Source organism: Amblyraja radiata, unplaced genomic scaffold, assembly GCF_010909765.2.
Source record: "Amblyraja radiata isolate CabotCenter1 unplaced genomic scaffold, sAmbRad1.1.pri scaffold_700_ctg1, whole genome shotgun sequence".
NCBI lineage: Eukaryota > Metazoa > Chordata > Chondrichthyes > Rajiformes > Rajidae > Amblyraja > Amblyraja radiata.
Window position 1 is genome coordinate 49,634 of NW_022630718.1, and position 14,192 is coordinate 63,825.

Here is a 14,192-nt window from a genome sequence, read left to right on the forward strand (position 1 = left end):
TTACATCTAGGCTGGATTACTGTAACGCACTCTACTCTGGAGTCGCACGAGCTTCATTGGCTCGTCTCCAGCTTGTTCAAAATGCTGCCGCTCGCCTTTTGACTGGAACTCGAAAGAGGGAGCACATTACGCCAATTTTGGCCTCCCTTCACTGGCTCCCAGTGCACTTTCGAGTTCATTTCAAAATTCTTTTATTTGTTTTTAAATCGTTGAATGGGCTCGCCCCGCCTTACCTCTCTGAGCTGCTCCACCTATATGCTCCTGCCCGGTGCCTCAGGTCAGCTGATCAGCTGCTCCTTGAGGTACCAAGGTCTATGCGGAAGCTCAGAGGGGATAGAGCCTTTTCTGTTGCTGCTCCGGCACTCTGGAACACCTTGCCGTTGCACATCAGACAGGCCCCCTCACTGTCCATCTTCAAATCCTCCCTAAAAACATATTTTTATTCTTTGGCTTTCGACACTGGCTGAGGCATTGCTCCTGTTTTTAGTGCTTTTAATGTCTTTTAATTTTTAGTGTGTTTTTTATAGTCCTTCGTTTTACGGTTTTTAATGGTTTTTAATTGTTTGTAATAGCTTTTTGTTCATGATTTCTCATGTACAGCACTTTGTGGCAACTGTAGTTGTTTAAAGTGCTTTATAAATAAAGTTATTATTATTATTATTATTGATACACGCAAGTATGATCTGGCTGGATAGCATGCAGAACGAGTGTTTCACCGTATCTCTGTGCACCTCTTCAATAAACCAACTAACGGGACATTTCCACCACTATATTTTTAATATCGTTTTTTTCACAGCAGAATGACAGATTCATTAGTACCAGTGTCAGGGGTCATGAGGGGTCGGGTGGTGAATCTGTGGAATTCATTGCCACAGACGGCTGTGAGGGGCAAGATTATGGGATATTTTTAAGGCAGAGACAGATAGATTCTTGATTAGTACGGGTGTCAGGGGTTATAGGGAGAAGTGTTCAAAAGGGAACTGCAGATGCTGGAATATCAAAGGTACACAAAATTGCTGGGGAAACTCAGCGGGTGCAGCAGCATCTATGGAGCGAAGGAAATAGGCGACGTTTCGGGCTGAAACCCTTCTTCAGACTGATGGGGGGTGGGGGGGGGGGAAATAAATTTATAGGGAGAAGGCAGGAGGATGGGGTTAGGAGGGAGAGATAGATCAGTCGTGATTGAATGGCGGAGTAGACTTGGTGGGCTGAATAACCTAATTCTGTGGAATTCTCTGCCTCGGAGGGCAGTGGAGGCAGGTTCTCTGGATACTTTCAAGAGAGAGCTAGATAGGGCTCTTAAAAATAGCGGAGTCGGGATATGGGGGGAAGGCAGGAACGGGGTACTGATTGGGGATGATCAGCCATGATCACATTGAATGGCGGTGCTGGCTCGAACGGGCCGAATGGCCAACTCCTGCACCTATTTTCTATGTCATACAATGTCAAAATAGGCCCTTTGGCCCATCTTGCCCACACTGGCCAACATGTCCCAGCTACTCTAGGCCCACCTGCCTGCCTGCCTTTTGGTCCATATCCCTCCGAACGTGCCCTATCCATGTACCTGTCTAACTGTTTCTTAAACGCTGGGATAGTAAGGAAGTAGGATAGTGAGGAAGTAAGGATAGTGAGGAAGTAACAACCCGGGTGGATAAAGGGGAACCGGTGGATGTGGTATACTTGGACTTCCAAAAGGCTTTTGACAAGGTGCCACATAAGAGACTGTTGCTAAAAATAAAAAATTATGGGATTGGGGGTAATATATTAGCATGGGTAGAGGATTGGCTAACAAATAGGAAGCAGAGAGTGGGGATAAATGGTTCATACTCGGGATGGCAACCGGTAACTAGCGGGGTTCCGCAAGGGTCGGTGCTGGGACCCCAGTTGTTCACAATTTATATAAATGATTTGGAGGAGGGAACCAAGTGTAATATATCAAAATTTGCGGACGATACAAAAATGGGAGGAAAAGTAGGGGATGAGGAGGATAGGAAGAGTCTGCAAAAGGATATAGATAAGCTAGGTGAGTGGGCAACAACTTGGCAGATGAAGTTTAATACTAATAAATGTGAAGTTATTCACTTTGGGAAAAAAAATGATAGGGCAAGTTATTTTCTAAATGAGGAGGAGCTGCGTTGTAATGCAACGCAAAGGGATCTAGGGGTATTAGTACATGAATCACTAAAAGTTAGTATGCAGGTGCAGCAAGCAATCAGGAAGGCCAATGGAGTTTTGGCCTTTATTGCTAGGGGGATTGAGTATAAAAACACGGAGGTCTTGCTGCAGCTGTACACAGTATTAGTGAGACCACATTTGGAATACTGTGTACAGTTCTGGGGTCCATACTTAAGAAAGGATGTACTAGCCCTGGAGGCAGTGCAGCGAAGGTTTACAAGATTAATTCCTGCAATGAGGGGATTGACATATGAGGAAAGGTTAAGTAGGCTGGAACTCTACTCTTTGGAGTTTAGAAGAATGAGAGGCGATCTCATTGAAACATATAAGATCGTGAGGGGCCTTGATCGGGTGGATGCACCGAGGATGTTCCCAATGATCGGGGAAACTAGAACTAGGGGACATAGTTGCAGAATAAGGGGGGGCTCTTTTAAAACGGAGATGAGGAAGAACTTCTTCACCCAGAGGGTGGTTAATTTATGGAATTCACTGCCCCAGGGAGCAGTGGAAGCAGAAACGTTAAATATATTTAAGACTAAAATAGATGGTTTTTTAGCTGCCAAGGGGATAAGGGGCTACGGGGAGAGGGCAGGGATATGGACCTAGGTATGGTTAGTATAGTAAGACCTGAGTGATCTCCTGGACAAGTGTCGATCGCCTGGATTGGGGTCGGAGAGGAATTTCCCGGATTTTTTTCCCGAATTGGACCTGGGTTTTTATCCGGTTTTTTGCCTCTCCCAGGAGATCACGAGGTTTTTGGGGTGGAGAGGGGTGATAGCGGTATAAAGGGGAGGGTAGTGTCTTGTGTTCTGTGTCTTGTGTCTACTGTTTGTGGGTAAGTGTGTCTGTTTAGTGTTCAGCCATGAGCGAATGGCGGTGCGGGCTCGACGGACCTGGTGGTCTACTCTCGCACCTACTTTCTATGTTTCTATAGCCCCAGCCTCGACTACCTCGTCTGGCAGCTTGTTCCATACATCCTGTGTGAAAAAGTTACCCCTCAGATTCCTATTAAATCTTTTCCCCTTCACCTTAAACTTCTTTACTCAGAGAGTGGTAGCTGTGTGGAATGAGCTTCCAGTGGAAGTGGTGGAGGCAGGTTCGATTTTATCATTTAAAAATAAATTGGATAGGTATATGGACGGGAAAGGAATGGAGGGTTATGGTCTGAGTGCAGGTAGATGGGACTAGGGTAGAATATGTGTTCGGCACGGACTGGAAGGGCCGAGATGGCCTGTTTCCGTGCTGTAATTGTTATATGGTTACACCTATGTCCTTTGGTCCTCGATTCCCCTACTTTGGGCAAAAGATTTTGTACATCTACCCGAAGTGTGTTGTGTTAGTTGTGCCTTTGTGTGATGTGTGTGTTAGTTGTGTCCGTGTTGTGTCTGTGTCCTGTGTCAACGTGTGTTAGTTGTGTCCGTGATGTGTGTGTGTTGTTTTATGTGATTTAATTTGCGTGTAGATTTAGTGTGAAATAGTGTGTGATGTAGTTGTATCTGTGTGTGTGTGTGTGTGAGTTGGTTATATCTGTGTGTGTGTGTGTGAGTTGGTTATATCTGTGTGTGTGTTGGTTATATCTGTGTGTGTGTGTGTTGGTTATATTTGTGTGTGTGTGTGTGTGAGTTGGTTATCTGTGTGTGTGTGTGTGTGAGTTGGTTATATCTGTGTGTGTGTGTGTTGGTTATATCTGTGTGTGTGTGTGTGTGAGTTGGTTATATCTGTGTGTGTGTGTGTTGGTTATATTTGTGTGTGTGTGTGTGTGAGTTGGTTATATCTGTGTGTGTGTGTGTTGGTTATATTTGTGTGTGTGTGTGTGTGAGTTGGTTATATCTGTGTGTGTGTGTGTGTGTGAGTTGGTTATATCTGTGTGTGTGTGTGAGTTGGTTATATCTGTGTGTGTGTGAGTTGGTTATACCTGTGTGTGTGTGTGTGATGTATTGTGTGTGTCTGGGCGTGTGATGTATTGTGTGTGTGTGATTTAATCGCGGGTAGATTCACTTGCACATGTGTGTAAGGCCGAGTGATTGGCCGTCTTTGTGAGAGGGATCTCCCCACCCAGTGAGGGATCTCCCCCACCCGCCCAGTGAGGGATCTCCCCGCCCTGTGAGGGATCTCTCCGCCCAGTGAGGGATCTCCCCGCCCAGTGAGGGATCTCCCCGCCCTGTGAGGGATCTCCCCACCCGCCCAGTGACGGGCCTCGGGTTCTGTGGGCGGGGGATCGATCGCGCCGCCTCCTCGGTCCCTGTAGCCGCGGACAATGTCCCTTTAACTCGCACAGACAGGGGGAGGGAGACACAGAGAGAGAGAAGCGGACACAGACAGAGAGGGTGAGGAAAGAGGGAGAAATAGAGAGGGGGAAACGGTGAGAGAGGGAAGGGGGAGAAATAAGAGAAAGGAGGAGAGAGGGAGAGAGAGAGAGAATCAGAATAATTAAGGCTACGGAGGAATAAGATAGGGGAATGAGAATTCGTTCGCTTCCGGTACCACTCCTTTCGCTGTCCTTCTCCCCTCCTTTCCTTTCCGCTCTCCCTCATGTTCTCCTGTCCTTCGTCCCTCCTTCTCTCTTCGCTTCTCTCCTCTGCTTCTTTCCTTATCCTCCTGTTCTCTCGTTATGAGAGACTAAGGCAGGAGAGAGAGGAAAAATCGCGGAAGGCGGGAGTTAGAAGTGAAGGCGAGGGCCTGCTGCGTAGCGGATGGTCTTGGTCCGGCGGACGGTGTGAGCTGAGGCCGAGGTTTGTAAACGTTGCTCCAGCCCTGCCCTGCCCTCCCTGTATTGTTCCCCGGGGACAGAGAGAGAGATAGACGGGGCTGTGGGGGCGGCAGCGCTGTCCCGGGACCGACCCACCTCCCCCTCTCCTCCCCCCTCCATTCCCTCTCTCCCCCTTCTCTCCTTCCCCCTCTCCCTTCTCTCCCTCCCCCTTCCTCCCTTTATTTCCTACCCTCCCTCCACCTCTCCCCCTTCTCTCCTTCCCTCCCTCCCCCTCCATTCCCTCTCCTTCCTCCCCTTCTCTTTCCCCCCTCTCCTTCCTCTCCCTTCTCTCCTTTCCTCCCTCCCCCTCCATTCCCTCTCCTTCCTCCCCCTTCTCTCTTTCCCTCTCTCTTCTCTCTTTCCCTCTCCCTTCTCTCCTTCCCTCTCTCCCCCCTCCCGGTCTCTCCTACCCTCCCTCCCCCTCTCCCCTTCCCTCCCTCCCCTCCTCTCTCCTTCTCCCTCTGCCTTTCTTCCCTCCTGCTCCCCTCCCTCTATCCTCTCTCCTGTTTCGGTCTCAGTGCTCCCCCACATTCCACAGGCCAGAACCTGTGTGTTGAATGTGTGCACATATCTCTCTTCCCCCCCCCCCCCCCCCCCCACACCTCAGCCCAGAGGCAGACGAGGTGCCAGACAGCCCTGACGTGGTGGGGGTGGGGGGGTTATTCCAAGGCTGTGTCTCCCTCCCCACTGCCAAATTCCTCACTTCCCATTATCAGAGCAGAAATGCTTAAACTATGTGTAGGAAGGAACTGCAGATGCTGGTTTAAACCGAAGATAGACTATTATTATTATTGCATTGTTATTGTCTGTTTTTTCCCCTGAGTTTGTGTAATTTTATTTGTTATGATTGCATATTCTGTTGTGCTGTAGCAAGTAAGAATTTAATTGTTCCATCTGGGGCCACAGTTTAAGAATAAGGAGTAAGCCATTTAGAACGGAGACGAGGAAACACTTTTTCTCACAGAGAGAGTGGTGAGTCTGTGGAATTCTCTGCCTCAGAGGGCGGTGGAGGCAGGTTCTCTGGATGCTTTCAAGAGAGAGCTAGATAGGGCTCTTAAAGATAGCGGAGTCAGGGGATATGGGCAGAAGGCAGAAACGGGGTACTGATTGGGGATGATCAGCCGTGATCACATTGAATGGCGGTGCTGGCTGGAAGGGCCGAATGGCTCACTCCTGCACCTATTGTCTATTGTCATATGACAATAAAACACTCTTCCCTCTTGGTCCTAGACTCTCCCACCAGTGGAAACATCCTCTCCACATCCACATGTTGGAAAGAACTGCAGATGCTGGTTTAAACCGAAGATAGACACAAAGTGCTGGAGTAACTCAGTGGGTCAGGCAGCATTTCTGGAGAGAAGGAATGGCTGATGTTTTGGGTCGAGACCCTTCTTTTAGAATTTTAAATGTTTCAAGAAGATCACCTCTCATCCTAAATTCCAGTGAATATAAGCCCAGAGGGAGAGTGTGAGATTGAAGAAGGGGGTGGGGGGGTGTAAGAGAGAGGGGGAGAGTTGGCAGAGACGTGACAGATGAAATTCAGTGTAGCAAAGTGTGGAGTCATGCATTTTGGTAGCAGGAATAAAGGCATAGACTATTTTCTAAATGGAGAGAGAATCCAGGAATCGGAGGTACAAAGGGACTTGGGAGCTGGTGCAGGATTCCCAAAAAGTCCATTTTGCAAGTCGAATTGGTAGTACGGTAGGCAGAATTAATGCCAGCCTTTATATCAAGAGGACTGGAATACAAAAACAGGGATGTAACGCTGAGGCTCTATAAGGTGCTGGTCAGGTTACATTTGGAATATTGTGAGCAAACTTGGGCCCCATATCTGAGGAAGGGTGTGCTGGCTCTGGGGAGGGTCCAGAGGAGGTTTACAAGAATTATTCCAGGAATGAGTGGGTGGACATATGATGAGCGTTTGCCAGCACTGGGCCTGTACTCGCTGGAGTTTAGAAGGTTGAGGGGGGAAACTCATTGAAACTTACAGAATAATGAAAGGCATAGATAGAGTGGATGTGGAAAGGATGTTTCCACTGGTGGGAGACTCTAGGACCAGAGGGCACAGCCTCAGAATTAAAGGGTGCTCTTTTAGAAAGGAGGTGAAGAGAGGCTTCTTTACTTAAGAGGATAGTTAATCTGTGGAACTCATTGCCACAAAGGGCTGTGGAGGCCAAGTCTGTGGATATTTTTAAGGCAGAGATAGACAAATTCTTGATTATAATGTGTGTCAAGGGTGATGGGGAGAGAGCAGGAAAATGTGATTAGGAGGCAGAGATCAGCCATGATTGAATGGCGGAGTAGACTCAATAAGCCAAATGGCCTCATTCTACTCTTATAACTTGTGACGTTAACTTGGCTTAGTATAAATTGTAAATTGTCCCTAGTGTGTAGGATGGTGTTAGTGTACGGGGCGATCGGACTTTTTTCACACTGTATCTCTAAACTGCAGAAAAAGGGGCAGAGAAATGGCAGATGGAGTTTTATCCGAGCAAGTGGGAGGTGAAATGTTACGAGTGAAATGCAAGTGGAAGGTATTCAATAGATGGCAAGACTGAGCAGCATTGATGTACAGAGGAATCTTGGGGTCCGTGTCCATAAACTCCCTGAGAGTGGCAACACAAGCAGACAGAGCGGTAAGGAAGGCGTACGGTGAGCTGGCCTTCATTGGTCGGGGCGTTGTGTACAAGAGCCTGGAGGTCGCGATGCAGCTTTATAGGACTTTGGTCAGGAGTGTTGCGCTCCCCCCCCCCCCCCCCCCCCCCCCCCCCCATTGCAGGAAAGATGTGGAGGCTTTTGAGAGGGGGCAGAATCTTAGGCCCCCTTCGATCATGGCTGACCATGGGCGTCTCCAGGGTACTATTCCCTACATGGAGGACGCCTGTGCGTGACTTTGTTTAACGTGGGGAGACTGGTGCACAGACAGCCACCCCACGTGGGGTCCTCGACAGATCTGGGTCAGGATCCAGTGGCATGGAGTCCGAGACGACCGGAGACCCTTTTCAGCCGCAGCCTTCATCCGCCTTCCCAGCCGTTGTGACGTTAGCTCCACTAAGGTCAGCCATCGTCCTCCGCCTGTTCCACCGTTGAGGAGTTGGTTGGATTGCTCTTTGTCAGAGTCCTCCCCCCCTCGACCTTACCGCCATGGGTGGCCCTACCAGGAGCACAGCTCCAGACGGCATCGCTCTCAGGATCTCAGGTCCACACAAGCTTCTCCACCACGACAAGGTGTCAATCCACGGGCCACTTATCAGAATGATGCCTGGATTACAGGGTTATAGCTACAGGGAGAGGCTGGACAGACTGGGATTGTTTTTTCTGGAACATCAGAGGCCTGACAGATTATAAAATGGTGAGAGGCATAGACAGGGTAGATAGTCAGAACCTTTCCCCCCAGGGTGGATATGTCAATGACTAGAAGGCCTAGGCGTGAGGGCAAAGTTCCAAGGTGTTTAGTTTAGAGTCACAGCACGGCAACAGGCCCACCGAGTCCGCACCGACCAGGGATCCCCGCACACTAACACCAGCCTACACAAGCGCAGGTCACAGGGAGAATGTACAAACTCCTTGCAGACAGCACCCGTAGTCGGGATCGAACCCAGCGCCGCGAGTGCTATAAAACAGCAACTCTGCCACCGTGCCGCTGCGAGATGTGTGGGGCGTTTTTTTAATTTACAGAGTGGTGCGTGCCTGGACCATGCTGCCAGGGGGTGGTGGTGGAGGCAGATACGATAGTTTTGTTGAAGAGGCTTCTAGACAGGCAGTAGAATGGAGGGCTATGGATCACCTGCGGGCAGAGACGGTGACGTTTAGGGTCGGGGACCCTTCTCAGACTGACCCGAAACATCACCTGTCTGTGTTCTCCAGTGATGCTACACGGTGGCACAGCGGTAAGAATTGCGGCCTCACAGCCCCAGAGACCCGGGTTCGATCCTGAGCGCGGGTGCTGTCTGTGTGGAGTTTGTACGTTCTCCTCGTGACTGCGTGGGTTTTCTCCAGGAGCTCCAGTCTCCTCCCACACGGCGAAGACGGACAGGTTTGCAGGTTAATTGGCTTCGGTTCAATTGTAAATTGGCCCCAGTGTGTTTAGGATAGTGTTAATGTACAGGGATTGCTGGTTGGCCCCGACTCATAGAAATATAGACAATAGGTGCAGGAGGAGGCCATTCGGCCCTTCGAGCCAGCTCCGCCATTCATTGTGATTATGGCTGATCGTCCCCTATCAATAACCCGTGCCTGCCTTCTCCCCATATCCCTTGACTCCACCAGCCCCTAGAGCTCTATCTAACTCTCTTTTAAATCCATCCAGTGACTTGGCCTCCACTGCCCTCTGTGGCAGGGAATTCCACAAATTCACAACTCTCTGGGTGAAAAAGTTTTTACTCATCTCAGTCTTAAATGACCTCCCCTTTATTCTAAGACTGTGGCCCCTGGTTCTGGACTCGCCCAACATTGGGAACATTTTTCCTGCATCTAGCTTGACCAGTCCTTTTATAATTGTATATGTTTCTATAAGATAACCCCTCATCCTTCTAAACTCCAGTGAATACAAGCCTAGTCTTTTCAATCTTGCCTCATATGACAGTCCCGCCATCCCAGGGATCAATCTACGCTGCACTGCCTCAATCACAAGGATGTCCTTGTGGACTCGGTGGGCCAAAGGGCCTGTTTCCGCGCTGTATCTCTAAACGAAAAAAATCAACTCGGATGCTGCCTGACCTGCTGTTACTCCAGCACTTTTTGTCTATGTACTATTTCAAGGACGTTTGGACAGGTTTAGGAGAGGTTTAGATCGATGTGGGCTGATGGAACCAGTTTCGATGGGGCATCTTGGATAGTATGGGCAAGTTGGGCCGAAGGGCCCGTTTCTCTGCTTTGTGACTATAATGCCACCAGCATTGATTAAGAACCCTAAGTCTCTCACTGGTCACTCCCTCTTAAAGACTTATCTATACTCCCAAGACTTTCCTGACGTCCTCTGAGTGAGGGCTACATGTATATATGTATGTCGTTTGTTTTGTTGTGCTATTCTTATAACAAATGTAAAACACTTTGGCCAACGAGAGTTGTTTTTTAAATGTGCTATATAAATAAATGTGACTTGACCTGACCTCCCCTCTCATCGGGCAAAAGGTACAGAGGTGTGAAGTTACGATTGTAATCATGTATAGTCTTTCCACTGACTGGATAGCACACGATAAGAAATGCTGAAGACACACAAAGCTGGAGTAACTCAGCGGGACGGGCAGCATCTCTGGAGAGCAGGAACGGGTGACTTTTCGGGTCGAGACCCTTCTTCAGACCATACGCCTCGACCCGAAACGTCACCCATTCCTTCTCTCCAGAGATGCTGCCGGCCCCTGCTGAGTTACTCCACCATTTTGTGTCTATCTTTGGATGAAACCAGCATCTGCAGTTCCTTATGTGTAGGAGATAACTGCAGATGCTGGTTTAAATCGGAGGTATAAAGACACAAAATGGTGGAGTAACTCAGCAGGACAGGCAGCATCTCTGGAGAGGAGGCTGAGTCTGAAGAAGGGTCTCGGCCCGAAACGTCGCCCATTCCTTCTCTCCAGAGATGCTGACTGTCCCGCTGAGTTACTCCAGCATTTTGTGTCTTTATATCTGCAGTTCCTTCCTAAACAATTTTTAAAAAAAGCTTTTCGCTGTGCTTCGGTATAAGTGACAATGAACTCGGCACAAAACTTCTGCAGTTGTACAGAGCCCTAGTGAGACAACACCTGGAGTATTGTGTGCAGTTTTGGACCCCTAATTTGAGGAAGGACATTCTTGCTATTGAGGGAGTGCAGCGTAGGTTTACAAGGTTAATTCCCGGGATGGCGGGACTGTCATCTGCTGAGAGAATGGAGCAGCTGGGATTGTACACTCTGGAGTTTAGAAGGATGAGAGGGTATCTCATTGAAACATATAAGATTATTAAGGGCTTGGACACACTAGAGGCAGGAAACATGTTCCCGATGTTGGGGGAGTCCAGAACCGGGGCCCACAGTTTAAGAATAAGGGGTAAGCCATTTAGAACGGAGACGAGGAAACATTTTTCTCACAGAGAGTGGTGAGTCTGTGGAATTCTCTGCCTCAGAGGGCGGTGGAGGCAGGTTCTCTGGATGCTTTCAAGAGAGAGCTAGATAGGGCTCTTAAAGATAGCGGAGTCAGGGGATATGGGGAGAAGGCAGGAACGGGGTACTGATTGGGGATGATCAGCCATGATCACATTGAATGGCGGTGCTGGTTCGAAGGGCCGGGTGGCCTACTCCAGCATCTATTGTTTAAAGCTCACAGAAGAGTTGGAGGGGGAGGTCGGAGACCTTGGACTAATGGTACTGTGTTCTCCCTTCCCTCAGGAATGTCCTTGGGAGACTGGCCGAGCGAGTAGCTCCCACCGGCATGGCAGCCAGATGGAAGCAGAGCGAGGGGGAGGAGGAGAGGGTATGGAGCGGCCTGCCATGGCCGCAGCAGGAGACGGTGGTGTACGACCGTGAACATGACCGGGAGCTGCCGCTGGGTCCTCGTGAGCGCTGGCGAGAGGAGGAGGAGGTGGATGAGGTGGAGGTGGAGGTTGAGGGGGATGAGGAGCAGCCACCGGTGGAAGGAGAGGGAGAGGACGAGGACGGGCAAGATGGCTACCACTGCCAGATCTGCGGTTTCCACGCCGAGCAGCTTCAGCCCTTCAACGTGCACCTCCACACGGCCCACCCTGCCGTGGTGCTGCAGGAACTCTACGGCCTGCTGGGCCTGAGCGGCAGCCCCGGGCCCGGACTCTTCGGGACTCCCATCCCCGGCCTGGGAGTCATCATCGGGCCCAGCCCCACACAGGGGCCCGAGGCCAGTGGGGGGCAGCAGCCAGCAGCAGCAGGGCTGGACCTGAGGGGAAGGCCGGAGCCAGGCCTAATTGGAAGGTCCAATATCATCCTGGCACCAGGGCCGGAGTCAGGCCTAACAAACAGGCCCAATATCAGACTGACTACAGAGCGAGAACCAAGCCTAACTGGAAGGCCCAGCATCAACCTGACTGTAGAGCCGGAATCAGGCCTAAGTGGAAGGCCCAATATCATCCTGGCACCAGGGCCAGAGTCAGGACTAACAAATAGGCCCAATATCAGCCTGACTGCAGAGCGAGAAACAAGCCTAACTGGAAGGCCCAATATCAGCCTGACTGCAGAGCCAGAATCAGGCCTAAGTGGAAGGCCCTATATCATCAGCCTGACACAGGAGCCGGAGCCAAGCCTAACTGGAAGCCTCAAACACAGCCTGACTAGAGGCCCGGACATCAACCTGAGTGAAGGCCCCATACCCAGCCTGACCGAAGGCCTCAGGCCCGGCTTGAAGGGAGAGCCGACCCCAGGCCTGGGCCTGACTCGAGGGCCGCATCCCAGCCTGTCCTCGGGGCCCAGCCCCCCCCTGGGCCTGACGGCAGGCCCAATGGAGGCAGGCAGTGGAGGGGAGGAGGGAGGCGAGAGGGGCATGGTACAGATCGACCTGACCGGGGAGGAGGAGACCCCCGGGCCCCTGCTCCCGGCAGCCCCCGACCCTCTGGACCCCGAGCTCGACACCGGCGGTCCCCTGGTGGAATCCTTCAGCCGTTTCCCGTACCCCAGCCCAGAGGAGCTGTCGAGATGCGGCGTGTCGCTCGGGCTGCCCCCAGAGAGAGTGGGAGTGTGGTTCGCTCAGCAGAGGCTGCGTCACGGCATCAGCTGGACCCCCGAGGAGGTGAGGGAGGCTCGGGACAAGCTCGGCCAGGCGGGAAGGCCCGAGTCTGACATTGACACCGAAAATGAGCCCGCAGCCCCCGCCCCCAGGGGCCCTCGCTTCCGCAAGACCCAGGGCCAGCTGGCGGTCCTCAAAAGCAGCTTTGTGCGCGGGCCCTACCCCGACCAGGCCGAGACCAGGCGTCTGCAGGCCCGCACGGGGCTAGGCCGGGCTGAGATCCGCCGCTGGTTCAGCGACTGCCGTTACCAGCGGCGACGGAGCCCGGCGGGCGGGGGGAGGCCGATCGCCGTCCCGGACCCTCGGGCCCCCGTCCCCGGACGGCCCCGCAAGTCGCAGCAGCAGCTGGCGGTGCTGAAGGCCTTCTTCCTGCGCTGCCGCTGGCCCAGTGGGCAGGACTATGGGCGGCTGGTGGAGCGTACTGGCCTCGCTAGGCCCGACATCATACAGTGGTTCGGCGACACCCGCTACGCCCTCAAGAACGGGCAGCTCAAGTGGGTGCTGAGGGGCCCCGCTGGCTTACCCGGGGACCACAGGGTGGGCCGGGGGGAGGGGGGAGAACTCGGGGGGGTCCAGGAGGGCAGCCTGACACTCTGACCCCCTGGGGAGTGGGGTGTCCAAACTAGGGCCCCATGGGGCCAGCCTGACACCTGGGGGAGGGGGGGGGGGAAGAACTGGACCCCCAAGGGGTCCACCTGACCCCTGTGGACTGGGGAGGAGGGTCAGTGTCCATACACAAGACCCAAGGGGTCAGCCTGATTTTCTGACCCCTGGCGGCCGGGGTGGGGGGGAAGAGGGTGGGGTGAACAAACAAAGGCCCCCTGGAGTCAGCCTGACCTTCGGTAAGGCCCCAGCCCGGCCCCCAGCTTGCGTTGGTACTTCACCGCCCCTGGCGTGTCTGACCGGAATGTGTGGCAATTTCCATTATTAAAAAAATAACAAAAAAAATCTTTTTATAAACCCACCCACCCTGTGTCTGGTCCTGCAATTATTTTTGGGGGAAGGGGTTGGGGGGGGTTTTGTCCGGCTAACGCCAGGGTATAAATCCTGGTCGGCACAAACACAAGTGTTTCCATGCTGTATCTCTAAACTAAACTAAACTTGACACACAGAACCAGTGTGAACAGGTCGGCACGGAATCAATGGGCCGAAGGGCCTGTTTCCACCGCTGTATCTCCACACCACGGCAACTCTCGGCGACACGGTGGCGTAGCGGTAGAGTTGCTGCCTCACAGCGCCGGAGAACCCGGGTTCCACCCCGACCACGAGCGCTCTCTGTACGGAGTATGCACGTTCTCGCTGTGACCTGCGTGGGTTTTCACTCTGGGTGCTCCGGTTTCCTCCCGCACTCCAAAGACGCGCAGGTTTTGCAGGTTAATTGACTCCTGTAAATTTTCCCTAGTATGTCGGATGGAACTAGTGTGATAGGGCGATCGCTGGTCAGCATGGACTGGGTGGGCCAAAGGGCCTGTTTCGGCCCTTCATCTCTAAACTAAACTAAAACAAAACAAAATGCTGCCCCCCCTCCCCTCCCCTCACCCAA

General features: G+C 52.0%; 1 protein-coding gene across 1 annotated transcript; it reads left to right on the plus strand.

Annotated features, from left to right (window-relative positions):
* Positions 1-4,869: 4,869 nt before the first annotated feature.
* LOC116970281 (zinc fingers and homeoboxes protein 2-like) lies at positions 4,870-13,617 on the plus strand. The gene is made up of 3 exons (XM_033016956.1): positions 4,870-4,907; positions 11,287-11,828; positions 11,973-13,617. Exons 2-3 carry the CDS (start codon positions 11,330-11,332, stop codon positions 13,244-13,246), a joined length of 1,773 nt encoding a protein of 590 aa, XP_032872847.1. The 5' UTR covers positions 4,870-4,907; positions 11,287-11,329; the 3' UTR covers positions 13,247-13,617.
* The last annotated feature ends 575 nt before the right edge of the window (positions 13,618-14,192 follow it).